The following is a 25,525-nucleotide window of genomic DNA, read 5'->3' as shown; positions in this document are numbered from 1 at the left end:
TGTTTGTCATGGCAAACAGAAGCTTCTCTGACAAGGCTGAGAACAGCACTAATTTGGCTTAAACATAAATACTTAAAAGGCAGTTTGACACCATATACATTTAGCAAAACAACAGAAGGAGATTTCCCCCTAGAGACACTGATCTTAGCCTTGAGGTGAGTCTCACCAGGTTTACAGTACCAGGCATGAAGTATTACTATGGCATGCGCCCCTCATCCAGTCAGAACCTACAGCAGTCAGTTTTGTCTGGCAGGTTGGTATTATAGCTCCCAGGTGGAGCTCAATATTTTGGCTGACTCTACTGGTATTTATCTTAAGGACAGAGAGGGGAAAAACTATGAGAAGTCATAGATGTCATTCAAATCATTAGTCAAAATATTGTGATTATCATTTTGAGATGATAAATAGAATAAAACCAATTTTCAGATAGTATATTAGTGCCAATAACAAGTGTAGTTTTAAAGGCGAGGGAAGAGACAAATAAGTGAAAATGTAAAATAGAAAATACAAATTTGAACTCGGGGCTTAAGGTTTTTCCCCCCTAAAAAGTAAGAACTTATTTTGTAGCTTTGCTTACTGAAGACAAAAGTAAGTACTCCAAATTCTCAGATTGTAGTCTTTAGGAACAATTTCAATGAAAAAGAAATAGGTACTTGATCAGTGGCACTCTAGACCTTATTGGGACAGGTAGAAGCTGAACCTAAGGGCATTTTGTATCTGAAAGTAAGGAAGCTTTTTTAGAGCAGGTACAGATCGTGTCAAATGACAGTGGGGCAATTTAAAGGAATTCCTAGTGGTCAAAGACGGTACAGTCTGAGGTTAATTGGGGGGAAAAAGTTGTATTCAACAGCATAAAATTCTGTGAAATCATAATGACACTAAAGGAAAAGAATATTAGCACCTCACTGGTAATTCTGGAGGTTGCTTGGGGCAGTCACCCTGAAAACTGACAGTGTGTAGATGTATATTGTGGTGTTTTCTTCATATAGATTGAATAATCAAATAGCTAATGAGGTAAACTTCTGGAACAATCATACTAAAACCAGAAAGAATTATGGAATTAGGAAATTGAGTTTGCTACTCCTAATGAAAGAGTAGATATGAGCAACTATGTAGGTAGCTAGTAAGGTAGATAGGAAGTTTTTAAGGGACAGATCAGTCACCATTCTATCTACATGTACCTCTATCAACAATTTGCAGGAAGTACATAGCTCTATTACAAAGTACTCTGTCAAAGACCTTCATCGGAACCCAATTACGTCTCACACTAACTAACTACTACAGTGTTGAGTACCAGGGAATACATTAGGTTCAAACAGGACCGAGCGTAACTGTAAGATAGATGAGATGACTTCTTTTAAAAATACACAGAACAAGTGAAAAGAAAGTGAAATGTTTGGGGGATGTAGGTCAGACCTAGCATTCATGATATGGTGGCACACGCTTATAATCCCAAATGCTTGGGAAATGCAGAAAAGGGGACCAGACGTTCAGGTTTATTTGTAGCTATATATAGGGCACATGAGGATGAGATGACAAGGTCATCTGTGGCTGTGTGGAAAGCTTGGGACCTACCTAGGCTTCACGAGGCCTTGTCTCAAAAATAAAATAAAAGGATTAAAGAGAGATAACTCAATCGTATGTAACTCTTGTTTGAGTTTTGCATCAAACCATCTCTAAGAAAATTTATAGTGAGAAATATTGAGCTGCATGATTGGATGTGGCAATCTTGTAGTTATTAAAAATCAAAAAACTGTAGAGATTGTACCAAATCAAGTGAAAAGAGAGATGTATTTGTTCTAATGTACTCTGGTAGAAGTGAGGTTTTGAGGGGGCAGGGAGGAAAGGGATAGGTTAAGAACTGTAGAATTATTGATGGTAAATACTTGAGTTGGTTTTTTTTCTTTTTAAACGTGATAGTGGTTCCTATCATTCTATCCACTTGTAACTCTTAGGCTGATAGCCTTAACATTCTAGTGGATTCTTGCCTAACAAAGAGCTTAAATGGCAGGAAATGAGATGGAGACCAAATATGTTTTCCTAATGGCATAGAGCTCTATTCAGTTTTTATGTACTGGTTATATTTGGCATTAAATAAACTTTTATATTCATTCAATATAAGAATTTACATGTTGCATGTTAGATATAGCACACTAAATCATGTCTATCAGTTAAGTGTCTTGAAAGGATGACTCCATTTTTCTAGTGTCTTCAGTGTCTAAGAATGCCTGAACTATAGATCTCATTCAGCATGACAGCATCTATTATGATTTTTAGATATATGACTTTTCCCGTAACCATGCTTAAAATAAAGTTTGTTAAAAATTATATTTATAGCTTGGATTGGATTTTGGACTTAACATTCGATATGGCTAATAAATTGTTTTCATGGAATTCAAGGAATGGTTTACAAATAGGCCTTATAGAGACTAACAAACACTCATTTTAAATAGTGCTAACAGTGTGAACTTTAGCAGATGTATCATGAAGTACAATGTGTAACAGAGCCAACCAGAATTTGTATATGTATTACAATAGAGCTGAATGTACATGGACTTGGGTGGTCTTTTCTGTTGGGTTGGTTTTGCTGTTTTGAATGTGTGTAGATATCTTCGTGAGTGGCAGGAACAGTTAAAGATAGACGAGATATAGAACTTGCCTTTAAATACAAATGACTTTTAAATTAAGACCAATCAGTTCTTTCATATTATATGTGGAAGAAAGAAATTAAATCTGTATATATTTCTTATCTTAAAAGTACTGACAAAAACAGTTCAAAATAATTGGTGATCTTGAAAAATGTATCTTCTGTTGACTAGTGATAGAAAGTTGTTTACTTTACCATTTATATGAACTGGAAGGCTTTTAGTTAAGAGCATGACATTACAGCTGGTTAAACAGACTTCTTGTTTACCTACTTGTCAAGTTTTATGGGGGTGATCTTCATCTTGTTGTTTATGGATATGCAGCGGTTTACTCAGCTCTTAAATGCCTTTAGAACCTGAGCTAAAAATTCTTAAAATATGTGTTTTCTGTTTGTTTGTCCCTAGGGAGAGTTTAGTTTTATCCATATTTAGTCATGCCATCCCAACCTTAAATTTATGTAATTGAAAAGCTGAATTCTTTCTTCTATCCCATTTCTAGTTGACGAAGGACCAGAGGTTGGTGTATTCTGGCAGACTGCTTCCTGACCATCTGCAGCTGAAAGACATCCTCAGAAAAGTAAGCTCTCCTTCTGCCTTAGAAGAGTGAGAGAAGCCGTTTCTCAAAGTTTTGTTTAGCCAGTGTAGTTCATCAACCCCTGTGGGGAGCAGAACAGATAAAAATAAGTAAAAAAGCAACAAAACAACGGAATGTTTGGCTAACAGTTTTGTATGCCTGTCTGAGCTAAGTCTGATGGGGAGTGACAGACACATTTCATCTTTCAGAGGAAAACTTTGACTTGTCAGGAGTAGAGTTTTTACAGCAGTGAGACATTGAGATCATTGGTTTAAACCCGTTTTCAGTTGGGCTGTGTAACAATTTATTAAAAATTGTTTGAGTTAGGAGTTTAATTCCAGGAAAGGACGTAGGAGTGTGAGTGCTGGTGCTCAGACAGAGCTGAGTACACTGCAGTGTAGGTTCTGACAGTCAACTTGGATGCTGGTTATTTAGCGACCTTTTAGCTCACTGTCCCTTGTGAAGTTTTTACTTTTAGAACCTCTTACTCTTGATATGCTACTTTTTGTTTGTGACTACAACAAAATTGAACAGCTTTATATCTTGTGCTTGGCGTTTTAGCATTATCATAACGCAATGCAGGTATTGCTGTTCCTGATCCATTCTACGTTGTTTATAGTCACCTGTGGGAAACAATGTGCTTTGGTTGTGAGCTTAGCTCCATCAGGGAGACATTGCTCTGGCACGGGAAATTTAAAATAGAATGTAAATGTATTTCTTCTGCTTAAGTAATATTTCAGTGTGTTTACAGCACAAAGATTTCTCATCCACTCTCCTCCTATTGCATAGCCTTCCCCAGGTGTCTCAACCCTCTGTTGTGACCAGTGGACACTAGTGCTCAAATTATGCACACTCAAGGTTATACTCCAGATGAGGCAAGACACATTGACAAGTGTGCTATCTGTTTCCTCCATTATGGTGTCCTCGACTAGTTCTAAACTACACTCATCTGTTCATCGTTTTCATTTTCTGTTCTGTTTTTGTGATATTGGGATCATTCTCAGGACTTTGCACATACTAGGAAGAGCTCTACCAGTTCTAACAGCTATCCTAAAGTTGTTTTGTTCTTTGTTTTGTTTTGTTTTGTAAAATGTTGCCATTGGCTCTGCACACTGTTTCGTTATAAAATATTCGGTAAATGTATTTCCTGAGTGTGATGGATGCTTAAACATTATTATGATCTTTTGGCACTGGGTTTCTAGGGATACACAATAGATATTTTTTGGTATTCCCTGCTCAGAAGCAGAGAGATTTTATACATCAAGAAGAACCAGCCATACTGTCTGTCTGAAGCCTTTACTTAAGCTGCATAGCCCCCAAGAACTTCATCCTCTAGACCCCCAAAGCAGATATGGCTTATGCTTCTCAGTTTTATGCAGAAGACTTTTGTATATGTCTGTCACTGTGCCCCAGTGCACTAGCTTGGTCTGTAAGCAATGGCCTAAGTTTCTTTAAGGTTCCTGGAAGTTGATCAGGTCTCCATTCCTCACTCAGGCATGTTTCTTGACTCCGCCCATCCAGATGCTCATGTGCAGGTTCTCGTGTGTGTACAGGGTCTCATGTCACACATGTGTCATTCTCTGCTGTTCTTATTTGTTTTCTAGCTTATCAGCTTTGTCTTTTGTAAATGTGTATGCTATCTCATTAAAGCATAAAGACCGACCGAGTCGTTATTAAGAATGTGTGTTCCCTCATCTGTAGTTGTAAATTTGTGGAAATAATACAGAATATTTATAGAATACAATTCAAGTATATGCTGTATATCTGTGTATAAATGTTACAGATAAAAATGTTGGCTTAATTTGGAAAGCAATAAAAAGCTATTCTTCACTTTGCTAAAATTAAGACAAATGGGACTGAGTTTCTTTTATCAGTATATTTAAGTGACCAAAGTGTTTTACTAGTCAAAGTTCTGAAACAAGTTCTGAATCAAGGTCATGTTTGTATTTTGTTAGTGAGATACCACATGCTTTTATAGAGAAATAATAGTTGGTATTAACAAAATTTTGTACTATTTGCTGCTTCAAGTCTGCTTTATGTATGCCAGGTAGTGTTACCATAGTAACTATTGGCTGTTTAACAACTCTTGAAGCATGGATAGAAAAGACTGAATTTAGAGGCCTTGAAATATTAAATGGTAAACCTATCTTTAAACACTGAACAATTTATTCCTAACAAAATGGCTGGGCTGGAAAGGAAAGGAATTTAAGTCCTAAGTAGTTTAGCTTAGCTAGTGACTTTTGAACGGTACATTTTCCTTTAAATATGATCTTCTTTAATTTTAGCAAGATGAGTATCATATGGTTCACCTAGTCTGTACTTCTCGGAGTCCTCCCAGTTCTCCAAAATCCAGCACCGACAGAGAAACTCACGAAGCACTGGCATCCAGCACCAATTCTGTGAGTTATTTTGAGGGGAGTTAAACATTGAACTTTTCTGCTTCTCTTTCTGCTCTGAAAGTCAGATGCAGGGCTGGGGTACAGTTTCACAACACAGCCCTGGCCTCACGTGAGATTGTGCATTCATTCAGTCCTCACCACACAGAACAAATGTGCAAACTAAGCTAAACTGAGTAAAAACAGAACACTCAGTGTTTATGGGTTTGTTTTGGTTCTAATTATTGTTTGATATATATATATATTTTTTTGGTAGAGGGGCTCATGTAACATTGACTGGTCTTGAATTCATTGTATAGCTGAGGCTGGCCTTGAACTGCTGATCCACCTACTTCTCCTTCCTAATTCCTGTGCTACCACATTCAGTGAGACTGGATGGAAAAGTTAGAATGTGGTATTTAACATTTGTTTAGATACACAGTGGTACTTTAAAGTCCATGTTCACCATGAGTTTTAATTTGATGAATGAGCAGGTTGGCAATGGAGCCAACCTTTACAGATTTAGTTATTAAAATACTCTGGAAATAGAATACTGATGTGGATATAGAATATAGAGCTTTAGGCTAGTAAGGTTTTAGAAATATTAAGGTATAAAATTTATTTTTTACTCAAAGTGATTTAAATTAATTAAATCCAAGTGACCTAAATTTTTTTAAAAATAGATTACTTGCCAAAGACCTTGAGGTTTTTTGTTTTGTTTTGTGTGTGTGTGTGTGTGTGTGTGTGTGTGTGTGTGTGTGTGTGTGTGTGTTTTGCTTTTTAGTTACTAGATTCAGGCATGAATGATCAGGGAGGAGAATTACTTAACATACTTACCTTTTACATAATTAAATATTCATTTCTGCCCAAAATTGTGTGGAAACCTTTCAGGAGTTTAGTTTTGAGGGTGAGAGGATTGAGATCGTTGGAAGCATTCTTTACCCTTCTTGGCTAGGCAGGAACTTTGTGCTAAAGGTATTTCCTCTCTTAAGAGTCCAGTCAAACTCTTAAGGCAGAGGTGTTGAATAGAGTAAACTAGCTAAGAGATCCTCTTATATATTCTGTATAACTGGTTCTTTAAGAAACAGGATTCTGAAGTTGCCATGTTCACTAAGTATGTTGTTTGTGGGGCCAGCCATAGAAAGTGAGCTTCTATTAAATTGACTGAGTTTTTTCTACCTTGGCATGAGAAGGCACAGATTCTGGACTAGTACGGATATTCTGATGTAGTTTTTGACACAAATATGTTACAGTTTTTGTTGACTAACGAGTGGTTTCTTGGCCATATTTTATGTCATTAGCATGTATATTTTTCAGTATTATGAAAATATAAAAAGTATCAAAGTAAAGTTTTATTTCCCCTAAGTTTTCATGGTTCAAAATTTCAAAGAAATCTGAAAATAATAAATATAATTATAAAACAATTGCCTAATAAGATCAGAATTAGTTTTAGAGAAATTTGGCTGTGTCAGAATATAGCTAGGCTTTTCTATTAATCATGCTAATGAATAACATAGTTTAATGTTTGAGTTAATGAGATTTTTTTTAAAGTTAGTTATGTCCTAAAGAATCAAACTCCTTAAAAAAAGTATTAGGTATCTGTTTTTCATGAAGTAACTTCTTTAAAAAGTACTTTGTTATTTGGCAAGAGACCTGTGTGCTTGGGACTTTTCACTGGACAGAACTTAGACAGGAATGCTGAAGGACACCTGTCAGGAGGCAGTTATTGCAACAGGCTTAGAAGGACTCACAAATAACACTGTCCTGAGCTTTTCAAGTTCAGAGTGCTATAGTTGATGTGATTATGTTTTAAATATATAAAACACTGGAAAACCAATTTCCTAACAGCTACTCATTGAGGAACTTTTCAAAGTTGTACTTACCGAATCATTTGATCATTGCCTAAAATCCTGATTGGTGCCTTGTTGGCTTGTAAAAACACAATTGTTTGTGGCATTTATAAAGTGATAGAAGTTTAGAGTTGGAAACAGTCTAAGAAAGAGGGGAGGATGTAGAGACCTTAAATGGCTTGCTAAGGTTATGCTCTTTCTTAGTGTCAGATATAGCAGGGAGATTTGATCCCAGCTTTTCCTCGTGTTCCTCGTTCTACAAACAGTGTTCCTGACATATGTTGCAAGGTATGTGGCTTAAAGTAAGAGTTCAAACGACTAGAAATTGGTGGCATTATTTAACACTTGGTATGTGTTAGGCATGTGAAAGGAGCTTTGTGTGCTATGGTTTAGTATGTGAATATTCATAGATTGTTACTCTGTTGTCTAACTGATAGATATAATACTGTTACAGTCTTGGCTTTCTGATCGTTAAAGTCTTATTAAAATTAAAGTATGTTTTATTGGATATGAGATTGAAATCAGTTTCTAAAATTTAGTTATAAATGTATGTTTAGCAAAACATAATTACCTCTTTGTTTGCTTGTTTGTAGAATTCAGATCATTCAGATTCAACAACTCCATCACCCAGTCAAGAGAGTTTGTCATTAGTTGCTGGTTCTTCAGAAGGACTGAGGCAGCGTACACTTCCACAAGCACAAACTGACCCAGCCCAGAGTCATCAGTTTCCACATGGAATCCAAGGGTAAGTGAAAATATGGGTTATAATTAGGGCCCTATAAAAACTTATTAAAAATATTTATTTTTGATTTTTCATGATAGTATCCTTTTAATTATTAAAGTACATTTGAAATCTACTTATTTTTCAAGTATTTTCATATCTGTTATATAAACATGAAATAGAAATAAAGCTAAGCAATTACTAAAAGTGAGAAGGTGAAAGAAAGTAGCAACAAAACAAAAAGTAGCATAAATACTAAATACTGACTGAGAGTATTATGCAACAACAGCATGTAGTTGTTTGGCTGGATGAATAGACAAGTTATTGTATTTTTTTCAAAATTTTATGTATTATACAGTGAAATATTGCCCCATAACTCACCCCCATGTTCCCAGCATGCCTCTTCCCCAGCTTCATGTATTTGTTTTGCTTTTTGAAAAATTCACTCAGTCTAGTTAGTGCTTCCCATTTCTGCATGGGTGCGGGGCATCTGCTAGAGTATGGGACACCTAGCAGTAGCCATATCCTCAACAAAAAATGCCTTTCCCCAGCAAGTGTCCACTGTGGAGCCCCTAAGGGGTTTTGCCTGGAGGTCCTTTGGTTATTGCTCTTGTGTAAGTCTTGGTGTTGTGCAAGTAACACAACTGTAGTGAGATCTTCATGATTGTTACAACTGTGCCATGGCCAGAAGACTGTTTTACAGTAGTCCCAAACCTCACCCAAGCGCTCACGTTCCTTTACCTCTTCCTTCCAGTTGCCCCCTAGCCTCGGTGGTGGTGTGGTGTTAGTGTAGGTGTCCCATTTGGAGTGAGCTGTCACGTCTTACTGTTAGCACTTGTCCATCTCTCCACTGGCTGAATTGACTAAAAAAAGTTTTTCTGACCATAGTTAAGAGCAGCCCAGGACTACGGGTACAAACATAAATATTTAGGTGTCTCAGGTTTTATTTCTTGAAAGACATTGTGACCAAGGCAACTCTTAACTCTTATAAGGACAACATTTAATTGAGGCTGGCTTACATTTCAGAGGTTCAGTTCATTATCATTATGGTGGAAAGCATAGCAGCATTTAGACAGATATGGTGCTGGAGGAGCTGAGGGTTCTACATTTTGATCTGCAGGACTGGATTTTACAGTGAACAGAGCTTGAGCATAGGAGACCTCAAAGCCCACCCCACAGTGACACATTTCCTTTAACAAAGCCATGCCTACTCCAACAAGGACATACCCCCTAATAGTGCCACTTCCTATGGCCAAGTATTCAAACATATGAATCTATGAGAACCATTTTCATTCAAACCACCACAGAAGCAATTTGACAGCATGATTATTTAGTAAGATAACAATAGCAAGTTCTACTCGAGGTCTATGACCTCTACAGCCATGGGCTTTTTGACCAGGGACTTCCTCCTATGGAGCAGGCCTCAAACTAGTAAGAAAACAATTAGTTACCCTATAACAGTCATGCCTTTATTGTGCAATATGCAGTTTGTCTAACAAGTCTGTATTGTACTATGCAGGGTCCAGGGCCCAGGGTTCAAAAGATCATTGGTATCTTTCCCCCCAAGTAGCCTGCATGGTACCTTTTGGTGATATCAAAGTTACCCAGACCACAAGGAAGTCTCCTGGTTACTTTGACAATGACTTTTGTATGTCCTACAACTAGATTATTTGGTACCTTCAACAATAGGGCCTTCCCAAGTAGTTATGGTGGATAACTTGGGTTGTTTTGGAGACCTCCTTGACCAGTAACTCGTAGGGAGCTGTCCCATGTTTTCTACTGAAGAGCTCATGTAATAACCCGTTTCTTCTGGGAGTGACATTGTCCATCTTTGTGGACTAACTCCATTTGAATTCTTATTTTTTTTAAAGTTTTATTTGGAAATTAGCTTACTAACTAGTGGGTCTCCTGTTGGCATTCCTACTTTTTAAGCTTCATTATTGGCTTTTTAATATCTACCATCCTTTCAGCCCCTAACACGAGGTAGGAGAGAAAGAAGGTTAGAAGGGGGGCATAGACTTCTTTAGACTACTTCCTGCTGATTAGGGGCATCGGGTTCTTAGTGCAAGTCCAATCTTTAGTCTCTATCATCAGGAAACCTGCAACCAGCACCACAGCAAGCCAGCAGTCCAGCAACAGCAAAAGCAGCAGCAGGGACCAGCAGCAGTTGGGGCAGCAGCTGCCGTAGTCCCCCATGGGGCTCTCTCATTTATCCCCTCTCCAGAGTCTCCAGAATTAAAGTATCTGTATTGGGCAGAAATCATGACCCCCACCTCCAGCACAAGCACTTAGTGGCTGTGGACAATCTGAAGCAGACCAGCATCCCACACCCAGGGTTAAACAAAAACATGCACACATAACAAAGTTCTCACTTCAGTTTCCGTAAAACTTTTCACACATCTTTGGTTTTGGTTAGCTCATCTATTGTCTCTTCTGTCCTGTACCCCCCACCCCTGGCTAATCTTCCAATTCAGTATTTCTCCTTTCTTTTCACTGGTGTCCTGCTATCCCTCCTCTTTGTGGTAGTAGGCTTCTGTATGGTGTTTCATAGTCCCTCCTTCGGGTCATCGCTCCCTTTAACCCCTGCTGTTCTCTGTACTCACACACCTCCCTACCTCTAGTAACCATAAAGAGACAGCGAGCACAAGCACAGACAGTAAGTTAAGGCAGTAATGGTGAGGCTTACTACCTTTATAATGTTGCAGATTATGGATCTATTTAAGTTACTTATTTAACCTTAGCTTACTTTTAATGTGTTAATACATTGTGTGCTCATAGGAATTTGTTCATTTCTTTTACACTTCCAGTTTCATAGAAGATAGCTTTTAAAATATGTCTTTATAGTCTTCTGAGTTTCATTGTTATCTTTAATAATGTCTCCTATTCTTTCTTTTGGTTAATTTGGCTAAAGGTTTGTCAATCTTGTTTATCTTTTCAACCAACCAATTCTTCCTTTCATTAATTCTTTGTATTTATTTTTTGTTTCTGTTTTATTCATGTCAGCCATTTCTTGATGATTTCTTCCCATTTACGCTTTTGGGTGTATATACTGGGAGGATGAGGGGACTTAGGACTGAGTGCTCCAAGCCTCGGGAGTACTGCCTTGACCATGGCAGGAGCTGGGCCTGCAACTTATATATGTACCTACTTTTATAGTTTGAGAACTGTAGGGTTAAAGTGCTTTTTAGAAAGTATGTTTTATATATATGAAGTATCAAGGCATCTATTTCAATCTTTAATGTTCCTACTAATCAGTCACCTGGACAATTTATTAATCTGAGTTTTAGTTTAGTAGGTCTGATAGAACCCGAGGATCTGCATCTTGTTAACAGAGTTCATGTGGTACTGATGCTGTACTGCTGGGTCCACTTAGAATAGTAAGCATCTAGGTTACAACATTTTCATTTTTATTTTGTGTATGTGTGAGTGTGTGTGTGTGTGTGTAAGTATGTGTGTGTTTCAGCAAGCACATGTCATGGCAGAAGTGTATGGTCATCAGAAGACAACTTGCAAGAGTCAGTTCTCTTCTATGAGTTCTGGTGATCAGACTCAGGTTGTCAGGCTTTGCAGCAGGCACACTGAACCACTAAGCCATCTTACTGGCCCCCTTTCTGTTTTCCTCATTCTCACAATAGAACTACTTAAATCAGTCTTCTGAAGAGTGACTGGGTGAGGAACAGTGAGTGCACTTTCAAGAATACAGGGTTCAGAAATCTTGATTAAAAAAATAAATGAATAAATATAGATAATATATAATCATAAAATATATAACAATATGTTATTATTATATTATTATTAGTTTGGGGTTGGAAGTCATAGTACATCCTTATGAAGTCAGTTCGTTCTTTCCACCTTTACTGAGTTCTAAGGATCTAACTCAGGTTATCAGACAGTATCAATGAATGGTAATCATTTTACTGTTGAGCCCAGCAATCTCATTTTTAGATTTAAGTTTGTAATTTGTTTCTGGGTGTTTTGCCTGCATGTATGTCTGTGCTTCATGTGTGAGCCTGTGCCTGAAGAAGCCAGAAGAGGGCATTGTATTCTCTGGAACTGGGATTAGGAACAGTTGTGAGCTACCATGTGGGTGCTTGTAATCAAACCTGAGTCCTCTGAAAGAAAACAAACAGTGCTTTTAGCTCTGCTCCCTCCCCATAATCGCTCTCTGAAAGGCTCCCCACAAGCTTCTTATGAGTGAGTCTGATAGACTTCCTGGGAACTGAGGTGTGTAAAACCATGCTGCTTTCAGGTTGTGCCAAATATTCATGCTATTCCGAATCAACAGAGGAGGTAGCTTTCTAAGAAGCTTTTTCTGGCAACCTTATGTGTAGCCATTACATCAAGTTCCGTAGTTAGGCAGTTCCGTAGGAAGTGTAGCCAACAGTCACAGGTAAAACACATCTCTCAGTTCAAAGAACAGACTCTTGGAGAATATCATCTGACCCTGTGTGGTATAGGAAAGCCGAATGTATTACTGGGTCCTTCTGTTTTCCTTGTGTGCTTTTGAGTGTGACAGTGGTAACTAGTGTCCGTTGTAACATTGTATATCAACCAAGGTCCTACAGTGGTCAAGGAGTTGGAAATGAAAAAGTAGGTGCTAATGGGGGTGATAAAGCCAAAGATAGGTCTGGTAAACAGGAGAGCAGAAACAATTCATATGGTCTAGAACTTTTATTATAGTCATTTTTCTTAATGTAGGAAAGCAAAGATGGATGGTAAAATGCAGAGAACCTCATTTCTTTCATATTTCTTGACAGGAAGTCTTTCCTACTTCCTGTCAAATAAGTGTTTAGAGGAAGCTGGTTATAGAGTTCTGTAAATCGCCCTCAGAACACTTTTGTCTTAAGAGAATGATTACTAGGGCTGGAGAGACGACTCTGCAGTTGAGAGTACTTGCTCCTGCAGAGGACCCAGCTTCACTGCTTATCCCTTGTGTTAGGGAGCTTTCAAGCACCTTTAACCCAGCTGTAGGGGGATTGACACCCTCTACTAGCCTCTGTGTGCATACACATGATTCATGTATGCACGCACACACTCACACTAAAATATTTTTAAAATGATTGTTATAGATTAGTAGTTATTTGTAAAAGGCAGTATTCTCAGCCTTTCCATAGTAAAAGAATAGCTTAAAATATATTCTGTATAATGACAGTGGCTTTTTTTATGGTAAAACAGTTCAGTTTACCTCAGTGTATACTGAGTGATTTTATTGATTTCATTTGCTAGTAGTGAGTGAGAGTGTCATAAATGAACCTATAGGGATGAATAATAACTTTTTTATTTTGGGTTTTCAAGACAGGATCTCTCTGTGTAGCTCTGGCTGTCCTGGAACTTTCCTTGTAGACCAGCCTGGCCTTGAACTCAGAGATCTGCTTCCTTCTGCTTCCCAAGTGCTGGGATTAAAGGTATGAGCCATGTCCATTAAATAATAACACACCAACAGCTGTTATCTTTGATTGATATGTTTTTCTTTTTACCTTTTTATGCTTGTAGTGAATATATTGTAATAAAAGAAAGCTGTGAGTCTGGCATAATGACACACACCTGTAGTCCCAGCATGTGGCAGGCAAAGACAGGAAGTTTACAAGTTCAAGATCAGCCTCGCTACATAGTAAGACCCTATCTCCAAATCAGCCAACCAACCAATGAACTAAGTAACCATCCTTACAAACTAACAAGCAAGAAGTTTATAATATTGTAGGTTTTCAAAATCTATGTGGGTGTGTATATATGTATGGGTGTGTATATATGTATATATATACATATATATATATGTATATATGTATATGTAATATATACATATATATAAGAATCAATAACTTTTCTAGACTGGGTTATGAAATTAGTAACCATGAAGGGAAAAGGCAGTTAACGCTTTAGAAAAATTTGAAATATGTTAAAATGGTATGTAACAACTGTATAGCGATTGGGGATTCATTTAGGGAATCTCTATATGAATGCTGTATTTAGCCATAAGGACAGTGTGCCTTAGTGACTGCACGGAGTCACACTGCCTAGGTTTAAGCTCTGGCTGCTGATTGACTAGCTTGGTCAGGTCTCTGTTGTCATGCTTTAGCTCACTTCTTACCTGAGGGATGATAGAGATTATAGGATTTTTATGTAGATTAATGTAGGTGAAGTATTTGAAACAGTAACAGGCACATAGTGATATATTAGCAGTGACTAAAAATTCATCCTTCGTTTTAGGTGAATTCTTCAAGTGTGCCTAGTACTGTAAAACATTTAAATAAATGATGCCAACGCTCAAAATTGAGAGAGAGTACTTTTGTGACTGATAATGAATGAAGTTCAATACATATGTTATCCCTTGTTGGGCACTTTGTAACAAGTAAACTAGACTTCTGCTTTGGAAGAGACACAACCTCTTCTATATTTGCTTGCATTTTTGCTGTAATATCTTCTACAAAACTTTTTCTTGTTTTGCTTAAATTCTTGCTTTTTTTTTGGTTCATTCTTTTTTTTTTTTACAAATTTATTTTTTAAAAAACAGATACATATACAGATTATTAAAAGCATTTTAGCATAAATATACATGAATATATTTTTCACAGTGAATTCTTGCCTTTTTAATCTACTTTCTATCTGATTTGAGGTGTGGTTTTTTATTCTTGTTTTCTGTTTGTTTTGGCTGGAGTGTATCATGATTTTCTTCAGAGCTTCTTTAGTTTCTTCATCAAAATTATCATCACTGTAATACAGATGACTAGGAGATTTCTGCGACCAGGAGGATGTTAAGGTCTCTCTGGCAGTGAAGGAAGTATTTTAAGAATAATTTTAGGTGCTGGAGAGATGTCTCAATGATTAAGAACATTCATTGCTCCTACAGAGACCTGGATTCAGTTTCCAGCACCCATGTAGTGACTTACAGCATCTGTAACCACATCCAGGGGACCTGACGCCTTCTGTGATCTCTGCAGGCTCCAGGCACATGTGTAGTGCACATATATAAACATTGTATACGTAAAATAAATAAGAAAAATTTTAAAAATTTAAACCATAATTCTATGTAGGGGGGTTATATTATCAAGTTGATATTAAAGTTTATTTGTGTGTGCTATTACAGCTTGCTGTATTTTCTTTATGAGGTAGCTTTTTTTCCTCATTTATATAAAATGATTTTATGGGTCTACTATTGAGACACATTTCAATGCCTTCTTCATTCTGCTTCTTCCTGGTCTTTCCTTAAAATACTCTTTTTAATTGTCTTCATTGTGTTTTAGTTTAATTTCCATTGCTTCTTGGTGGAAATTCCAAGAAAACTACTTCTGTATAATTTTACATATACTTACATGTATTCAAGTATATTCTACTCATTCTAACACAAAGTGTAGCATATTGTACATACTTTTCTATTTCTTGCTTTTTAAGAAAATATTTAAAAGGTCACTCAGTGACACTATAGAGATGTTCGTTTATTTCTGTAGCTATGTAGTGATTCAGTAGGTGAGTGATTATTAATGTCTCTTATTGACAAATATTTAATTGTTTCAAGTCTTTGCTATTAAATAAATGATTATAACACCTACTTTTTTACTGACAATATTTGAATAATTTTCAGCCTTTCTGTTAAAAAGTTGCATGATGAATAACTTATGTGTGCATCCTTTTTTGTTGTTATAGTTTGACTATCTCATATTTTGGATGGATTCTTTGATGTACATGTGGGCCAAAGTAGATAGGTCAGTGAGCAAACACTCTTAGACAGAAATTAAGAACAGTTTTAACATGGAGGTGAGTGCCAGAGCTTTCTATAGCTTTAAATCAATGCCCTATTATCTTTGTCTCTATTCGTAGGAAAAGGAAGCTGTCAGGAGGCTATGACAAGTACATGCAGAGACTAAAGGCAAAGACTGTCACTGTCACTGTCACTGTCACTAGCAATGAAAAGTGGATCTCACTCGTTCTGTCTGTCAGTACCAGTGTGCTCAAAGGGTCAGGGATATTACTAGATACTTATTTAATGTCTTCTAACTTAGGAAACAGACAAAGGCTGTCATTGCTTTAATTTGTATTTGGTGCCCTAAGAGATCAGTGAGGTCTGGCATTTGTCTGTCTGTGTGTCTGTCTGTTTATCAGTCATTTTTGGTTTTTCAAGACAAGGTTTCTTGGTATAGCCCTGGCTGTCCTGGAGCTCACTCTGTAGACAAGCTGGCCTTGAACTCACAGAGATCCACCTGCCTTACTTTCCCCGTACTGGGACAAAAGGCATGTGCCACCACTGCTCGATAAGGAATTGTTAATTGTAGAGACCTAATTTAGAACAGTTTGGAGAGGCTAAACTGTTGAATATGTTTTCTTTCTTTCTTTCTTTCTTTCTTTTTTTTTTTGTTTTTGTTTTTTCTTTTTTTGGATAATTTATTTACTTACATTTCAAATGTTATCCCCTTTCTTAGTTTTCCCTTTGGCATCCCCCATTCCATCCCCCTCCCCCTGCCTCTATGAGAGTGTTCCCTCACCCACCCACTCCCTCCCATCTCCCTGTCCTGGCATTCCCCTACACTGGGGTATTGAGCCTTCACAGGGCCAAGGACCTCGAGGGGCATATTTTCAGTTTTATTATATTCCACCTGTAGAGAGGCATCTACCTGGAAATAGAGCTCCATGAATTCCTACCAGCAATAAGAAATACAACTTTAAACATATCTATGTGTTAACTTCAGAATGACAAGACTGGATTTTCTCTCTCTAAGATGAAGAAAGGAAAAAGCTACTGTTTCCAATTCTGTAGTTTTCAGAGCTGAGAGAATTGGAGTAACTCTCCTGCACCCACATACAAACTAGTGCTACATGTCTATATGCCCAGGGCTGGGAATAGGCAAGCCAAGGTTGTGGTAGAGATAAGCAGGTTCCTAGAGTGTCTGTGGGCCACTCTAGGTGAATTGGTAAGCTCCAGGCTCAGTGACAGACTGTTTCCTTTTTCATAAAAGTTAGCTGATGAGCATCAGGGGAAGGCACTTAACACTGACCTGTCTTCTCCATGTTTACATTCTCCCTCCCTCCCTCCCTCCCTCCTTCCCTCCCTCCCTCCCTCCCTCCCTCCCTCAATCTGTGTCACACATGTGTGTGCGCAGGTGCGTGTACACTTGCACGTCTGTGCATGCTGTATTAACAAATATGCATACACATGTAGACATAATCACAAACAAAAGAAAAGAACACATTCACAAGTGCTGTTTACTAGTGTAAGTACTGCACGTTTGTTTTGATTTATACACATATTTCTATTTTTTAAAACTGAAGATAGATCTTTGGTTTTCATACAGTCAGTTCTCCTACCCCAACTCCTCCAAGGTCCTTCTCTACTCCTGACCCTCCCTAATCTACATACTTTCCTTTCTCTCTGTCATTAGAGTACAGACAGCCATCTAAATAGCAACAACAACAACAAACTGGAATAGGAGGGAGCAAACAAAACTACCAAACAAACAAACCCATAAGAAATACAGTGGAGACCTATTCACACACAAAATTTCCTATAAAAACACTAAAAATTGTAATTCATAGGCAAAAAGGGACCCATAAGAAAAAAAAAGGAAAGGGAAAAAATTAAAAATAGTGTCCAGACAAATCATTATGAAACAAGGAACCTACACAAATATCATGGAGTGTGTGTGTGTGTGTGTGTGTGTGTGTGTGTGTGTGTGTGTGTGTGTGTTGGCTCTCTACCTCTGGACTTGAGGCCTGGCTTTAAGAGTTGTTTCACTATCTAGTGAGACACCATTGGAACAGACTAATTTTTCATTTGTGAGTGGTTTTCAGTTGAAGAAAATAGCTTTTGTATTAGGAGTAGGTCTTGTGATGCCTCTATGAGTTTCTATGTGTATTGGTTCTGGCGTGTTGGGAAGGGCTTGTTTCCCTGGTCTTTATATCTCCACCGGCTTATGCAGTCTTTCTGTCTCCTCCTTAAGTTTCCTGAGCTCTGAGGGCAGGGTTTGGTGGTGACATCCCAGTTAGGACTGAGTATTCTGAGGTCTCACAGTCTGCAGTTTGTTGTGGGTCTTCGTTTTTTGTTTCCATCTCCTGCAGCCTCTGAAGATGGACGACACTGATCTATGAGCACAGCAGAATGTCATTTTCATCGCCAAGTCTTACATTACACATTTTAGAGTTATAGTCCTATTTAAGGACTGGGGAATAAAAGTGGATCTGACTAACTGTAACATTCTTTGTTATGATAAAATATTTGAAAAGCAACTTAGGGGAGGAAGGGTTTAATTTGGCTCACAGTTGGAGGGCATATAGCCCAGCATGGTGAGAAGGCACAGTTGCAGAAGTGTGAGGTAGCTGGTCACAGTGGTCAGAAGCACAGGAAGTGGGCTGGGCTAGGGCACTCTCCCCTTGACTTACTTTCTGCAGCAAGATTGCATCTTCTAAGGGTTCCAAAACTTCCTAAAACAGCACCACCAGCTGGGGACCAACTGTTCATGAGCATGCCTGGGACATTTTATGTCCAAATCACAAAACTAGTGTTTATTGAACATGGGTGATAACACTGAGGAGAATTCCAGTTCAGAGTAAGGAGGTTAATGGTGACTTTCCACAAGTTTTGCTAAATTAATAGAGTTTTAACTTATTTTGAAGCCATAAAGTACAGTTTATATTTGAAATGTTTGTATTTGAATATTTATATTAGTTTAAATTATTTGGCTGCTGTATTTTTAATAACATTTTATTACTTGGCTATAACTGTTTCTCAAAATATTATATTTATTTGGTAGCTATGATTCTTAAAGGGAATATACTTAAAACATGAAAGTATTCTTGGCTTTCCTCATACTTGCTACATATTTTTGTGGATGACTTATTTTCTCTATATGTACTTGGGCATAGGACCAACTTAGGTAAAAATGTATTGTATTATTTGAAGAATACTGAAAAGCAGTATGTTTTCAGTAAGATTTAAAAATCCTGTCAGTGATTGACTTACAGTTCACAAATCAGTTCAGAAAACGGTTTTGCTTTAGCTTTTTACACATTTAACAGGCTTCATTTATTCTTTATTGCAGAAATGTGGATCATCAGTTTCCTGGGCAAGGTGTGCCCCCTGGGTTCCCAGTGTACCCTGCGCTCAGCCCACTGCAGATGCTATGGTGGCAGCAGATGTATGCTCACCAGTATTACATGCAATAGTGAGTGTGTCTGAGTTCACTGTCCTGTGTCCTCTCTTACCTAAGTCAGCTTGGGATTGCACTTGCTGCTGTGAACACTTGGTTACTTCAAAGTTACCAAGAAGGAATTTATAAACTCAGGAGATACTTACTTTAAGTTAATTGGCGAATGGACAAAGCATCCCTGTTATACATCAGCCAAGCCTGCTCATAGCCCCTTCTTCGTGCCCCTGATATCAGTTAGCAGTATTCAGATTTCACTGACAGGCTGCAGATCCACATAGAGACAAAAAGTCAAAAGGAAAGGGGCCACAGGAAGTATAGGGCTCAGTGTGACACATGTGGTCACCACACTCATTCCTGACTGTGGGCAGAGGAAGGAGGCGCTTTGTCACTGAGGCATGACTGCTTTGTTCTCCATCCTCATCCTCATCAATACCCATTCCACGTTCACCAGCTGCTGTTCTGTGTCTGCTTCTGTATGTCCTCCTCCTCTCTTTATCTCTCTCATCATTTTCTCCCCTACCTCTTCACAGCAACATTTCTTGCTCAGTTTGACAGATCCTGACCTGCCTGCTGACACCCAGGACCTGGGTGTCCTTTTAGATGTCTGTCTTCCATGGCTGCAGTCTTTGGTTCTCTCCCTTCTGTGCTTCCACATTGCTGCTCTGTTTCCCTTGGAAGTCAGAGCATCTAAGCTTTGGCTCTGTCATTGTCTAAGTGCCTTTCCTTCTGACTTATTTGTCAGTGACACTTCCCCTAGTAGTTGTCAAGAAAGCTCTCAGACTTAACCATGTAGAGTCTAGCTTCTGTTATCCCTGAACCTAATACCTTACAAAAATGATAAAATTGAGCTTTTGTTCTTTCTTTGAATCCTGCTTCCAAAACTGAAGCCAGATCCTTCTCATTTTAAATCAGTTTTACTTCACATTAGCTGCCATTTAAAAACAACTCCTGCTATAACTGCATCCTACTTCACTGAACTTTCCTACATAGAACTAAATCAGTTTTTTTTCCCTCCAAATATCTACTGACTGTCTTTCCTCCAGCATGAAGGAGATGTGTGTTCACACACACTCACATGCACGCACACACATGCACTTGTACAAAGCTTACCTGCTTTATGAACCTCTTACACTAGTGCTCCTTCATACACACTGGCTTCAGGGAGGCTGTCTATGTTTTTTGTGATGTCATGGTTAACTGTCTTTTAGTGATGACTTTGTGCTTACTATGTTTTATACTGATTGCTTGTTTGTGACTTCCATGCAAACCATGTAAAATGAGTAAGACTTCACTGTAGCTTACAGTTAAACACATTACTGTGTGCATCATTTCACCCTGAATCTCAGTTTCCTACCTTTCAAGTAGCTCTCCCTGTCTCAGAGTGGTCACAAGATAAATGCTTTACAAACAAAAAGGCTTATTTAGAAACAGGGTCCTACTTAGCCCATTGGTTTACATTGGAATTTATAGCCTAGGGAATATCATTTCCTTAATTTCCCTTAGGTTTCTTGACCAACTTAATTAACAGTTTAAGCATTTAGAAATACTTAGTAGTAAAACAAAATACATAATGCAAAATAAGTAAAAAAAAAATCCCTGTGTACCCATCCATGTTCTAACCTCAGTATTTACAGTAAACCATGTCAATCCATAGCTTTCCTCCTTTTTGTTGTCATTTAAAGCAAATCCCAGACATGCTATTATTTTTCTGAGGGGAAATTATTTTTCTTTGTGAGACAGGGTTGTGCGTAGTCAAGGTTGGCCTCAGAGTGGCCTTTTAGGCAAACATGGCCTCCGTAGTGCAGGGACTGTGGGCACATGTGTGCTACCATGCCCAGTACATGCCTACATGGAGCCCTGGGCTTTCGCTGCACCAGCTAAGCCACATCCCCAAAATTACATTTTATTTTAGTGTGTGTGTACGTGTGCATGCATGTCGTGTGGCGCATGTAGGAGCAGAGGGCAGCTTGTGCGATTGTTTCTCTCCCTCCATCCTTCGAGTTCCAGGGATTACACTCTGGTGGTCGTCTTGCTAACTCAGTTTTGACTTACACTGTCACATTGTCTGCACTTTCCAGGACACAGTTCTCCCTAAGGTGACAGAAACCAGTTATCCGCAAATGGAGTTGCCCAAAATCCAGAGTTGAGGTTAAGGAGTGACCCTCCCCCCCAACTCATTTATTGTTTAAATCTATTTTAGACAAACATGCCAAAGTGTGACCTGAGAGGAATTTGGCAGCTCTGAGGTATTATCCCATGTAGAATAATAAAATTAATTGAAAGATTAATTCCAGCTTGGAAGTGATTTAACCAGAACATTTGGTTATTTCTTCCTCCTCTCTGTGGTCGGAGATGGCCAGACTCAGAGAAGGCCTTCACTCCCCCTCGTCCACTGGAAACTGCTTTCTAGGAAATGCAGAGCAAGGGTGCGGTACTGTAGATTATGATTATAGAATGTATAATACCCAAGACATTTAAAAATACGAAGTATGGTAAAGGCTTTTCTTTTTAATCTATTGATTTTGATGAATGTTTCAGTCAAGCTGCTGTTACAGCTCAGGCCACATCCGGTGCCAGTTCAGCCCAGCACGCTGCATCACCACCTCTAAATTTGGCACATGTTCCTGGAGAAGAGCCTCCGCCAGCTCCCAACCTAGTGGCCCAAGATAACGGGCCCATGAATGAGAACGTTCAAATGAATGCACAGGGCGGCCCAGTGCTAAATGAGGAAGACTTCAACCGCGACTGGCTGGACTGGGTGTACACGTTCTCGAGAGCTGCTGTGCTCCTCAGCATCGTATACTTCTACTCTTCCTTTAGTCGGTTTATCATGGTAATGGGAGCCATGCTGCTGGTTTATTTGTGAGTGATGGATATTAACTGTTTGTGATTCTTTTCATTACTTTTGAAACTGTTTACCACAGACTCTAGCATAACATAGAAATGCTGAATGAAGGACTTTTAATACTGGCCTTCATGTATCTGGCATATTGATGCTACCCAAAAGCAAGGACAAGAGGTATTGTGTAAAAATAAGTAGAGATTGTATATAAGTGTTTAATTCCATGATTCACAGACAACCAGTCATTTAGAAGTCAGATGTATGGTAAGTACTCTCATAAAGGTGGTCTTTTAAGCTACATTTACAAGTAGCAAGTCTTATAGCTCACACATTTTTTTTGTAAGTAGGTTGGTTTTTGTTGTTTTGTTTTTTTAACTGGCCTTGCTTTCTAAGGGGCAAAGAAATATACCTAGTTATATTTCTTTTTTTTAAATCCCCAAAAGATTTTGTGATTGGATGTGTCACACTGAGCCAGCTATGTCCAAGATAAGCTTTTAGATTTGATTGGGCTTTGTTTTGCTGTTATTACCTTGAGAAATTTCCTGGCTTGAAGGAAGATACTTATTTTTTTATCATTTATAATAACTCCAATAGTGTTTTTTTTCTTGAGGGAAACTATTTTATTGTGTTACAAATACAAGTGACTGTGGCTTTTTTTCTTCTTCTCTCATGAACAGACACCAAGCTGGATGGTTTCCTTTCAGGCAAGAAGGCGCTCAGCAACAGGCTCCCAACAATGACGGGCAAAATGCAAACAATCTAGAACTTGAAGAAATGGTAGGTTGTTGAAGTTCGTGTAGATTGTAAAGGTAGATAGTCCTTAGCCCTCCGTGGGACAGAAGTGACGGTGCACCTTGGATGCTCCATAGATAACTGTGGAAGGCACACGGAGAAAAGCTGAGGTAGAAACTGTGCTGGTTTCGTCCTGGTACTTAGCATGGAATACCTGAGTCAGTCATAGCATGTGTTAGAATAAGTGGGAGGGATTAGCTTCCAAAACTAGTCTAGAAAGATAGTGTCAGTTATGTGTATACTGCAGAATTTATGGATTTTAGACTTCACAAAGATTCCTAATGGCCCTGGATCTCCCATTAGTCTGACACACTCAGATTCCTTCTTGCTATAGGAAGTTTTAGCGCTCTGCTCTTGTAGGTGTGTGTCTGTGGTACTGATTACTCAGGATATGTTTATGCTGTTTGAAAGGAGCGCCTTATGGATGATGGACTTGAAGATGAGAGTGGAGAAGATGCAGGTGAAGACGCCAGTGCAGCTCAAAGGCCCGGGCTAATGGCTTCAGCTTGGTCTTTTATCACCACCTTTTTTACTTCACTAATACCAGAGGGGCCTCCCCAAGTTGCCAATTAGACCTGAGAAACTGTGCCAGCTGCAAAGGAGGGTTTGACTTTAGGAAAGTGGTTTAAATAACAGTGCAATTTAAAAAAATGTATAACTTTTTTTTTTGATGATCATGTACAGAGGTCTTTTCTTTAAGCTTCTCATGCATATGAATATTTTAAGCACAAATGGACTACTAAGCTTGTGATTTTTCTTTCTTTGTTAAATATTCTAACAGAACATAGCATAACAGTACTACTGGTCTTCCAGTTTTAGTCATTTCAATTATGTGTGGTGCGCCAAGCAGAACCACTGTGTGTTATTTCTTTAAAGAGCTGCTACACCTTTAAATATTCATAGCTAGATGGCCAGCCCTTCAATGTGTACTTTGAATAAATATATATATTTTCTGTGAATTACCTGAAAGTTTTAAACAGAAATGACCTCATAGTTTTTAAATAAAGTTTATTTACCTAAAATGTGCTAGTAGCATCTTGCCCACCCATAAAGCAATAAACTTCTCAAAAATATTAATTTTGACATTTGAATAAATTATGGAAACTTTCTATTTTAAGGACACATGTCCCATCAGTTGGAATTAGTACCTTAAGAGAAAAAAAAGGCAGCTCTTCATTGGAATTAAGTGATATAAAATGTTTGATATGGCAGTACTTTTATAAAATATGCTGGAAATTGCTCCCTGTAATTTTTTAAATAAAAAGTCAATTATGATAAACAGTCTTATGGGATATTTATTCAAGCTCTCCAATACTAATTTACCTGCAAGTTTATTTAAATTTTGTAAGTTCTTTGAAGTGGTTAATGTCTTTCAGGCCAGTTTGGCCTTCTTCCATTCCAAAGGGCACCTCTCAGTTTTCCGGCTGACACTGGCCCACATGCTCCCTGGGGAAGTACCTGCAGTCCTGGCAGAAGAATGCAGAGCTATTGAGGCTTCTGAGAAGTGTATTTCCTTCTGTTGGGAGCTAGGAGAAGCCTTGTGGAATTTGCTGAGAGGCACCAACTTGGGGGCACTTTTGTGGAAGTGCTGTAGTTAACACGGACACTGTAGGGTACTGTGTCTAAGCCTATACAGAGCCTCAGGAGGAAGATGCTGGTCAGATTTGCCCTGAGAGAGAACAGCTGTGGGTTCTAGAAATAGCAAATGTGTTCCTATTTTTAATTATTATCTCTATTTTGTTAATTTCCTCACACCAGCCTTACTTTCATTAAGTCTTGTTGAAAATAAAACAGCGACAAAAACCCTAGTCAGGCGTCAGCCATGTTTTGGAGGGGCTTATATGGTGCCAAACAGCTTTGGTGCTCAAAGATGGTTTTCAAATAGTGAAAGAGGGTATACAGAAGCTGAGAGACTGGTCTGAAGGCCAAGTGGTGACTAGTGACAACCAGGATAATGCTTCTTAGAATGCTTCTAAGGACTTTCTGTTTCTTACACTTGACAGAAAGGATTGTATTCTCCAGTGAAAGATTCTGTGTGTGGGCAAAGAAAGGAGTGATTGGAGGGAGGGCTGGAAAGAGAAGACATTTGCTCTGTAATGTGACTCCACAGGATACCAGCTAGTCTCTCTGCCTTTCAACCATCACTAACTGAAATTACACATGCCAAGGTAGTGGGATAGAGACCAATTTTGGAGCCACAATTGTTTAGTCCAGTGGCAGGTTTGGTTTTATAAAAAATTGATTATTAGTTTTTTTACCTCATAGTTAAGGCTCGATTTTCACCTCACATTTTAGTAGAGCATGGTGAGGCAGCCTGTGCCTTGTTGAATCTGGAATGCTGGCATTGGAGCTGCAGAACTGGGCCAGGCTCTGGAAAGAGTTCTTTACTAGCAGCCTGTCTGGGAAGCCAGTGTGGCTAGCTGACTCATCTCCACTGGGGAAGGGCCAGCCTTGCAGGTGCAAGGTGGTGGCAACCTTCTGGGTGGCGGACAGAAAGCATATTTATTGTGCCTCATTTCCCACACATTATACTTCGGATGTTCCAATATTCAGGCATTTGGAAACATTTCTACAGAACAGGAAACCCTGAC

General features: G+C 38.5%; 1 protein-coding gene across 2 annotated transcripts in view; it reads left to right on the top strand.

Annotated features, from left to right (window-relative positions):
• HERPUD2 (HERPUD family member 2) overlaps positions 1-24,203 on the top strand; it is a 36,403-nt gene extending 12,200 nt beyond the window's left edge. The window contains exons 2-8 of one of the 2 annotated variants that reach the window (XM_080930017.1): positions 3,145-3,222; positions 5,505-5,618; positions 8,038-8,189; positions 19,193-19,315; positions 21,839-22,162; positions 22,820-22,919; positions 23,346-24,203. In XM_080930017.1, coding sequence (XP_080786143.1) covers positions 3,145-3,222; positions 5,505-5,618; positions 8,038-8,189; positions 19,193-19,315; positions 21,839-22,162; positions 22,820-22,919; positions 23,346-23,507 — 1,053 coding nt within the window. In that variant the 3' untranslated portion in view covers positions 23,508-24,203. The remainder of the gene's footprint in view (positions 1-3,144; positions 3,223-5,504; positions 5,619-8,037; positions 8,190-19,192; positions 19,316-21,838; positions 22,163-22,819; positions 22,920-23,345) is intronic. The other variant, XM_080930018.1, reaches the window with a different exon arrangement.
• Positions 24,204-25,525: the final 1,322 nt, after the last annotated feature.

Source organism: Micromys minutus (genome assembly GCF_963924665.1).
Source record: "Micromys minutus genome assembly, chromosome: 16".
NCBI classification, from domain to species: Eukaryota; Metazoa; Chordata; class Mammalia; order Rodentia; family Muridae; genus Micromys; species Micromys minutus.
The sequence above is the reverse complement of the archived record's forward strand: the minus strand, read 5'-3'. Positions and strand labels throughout refer to the sequence as shown.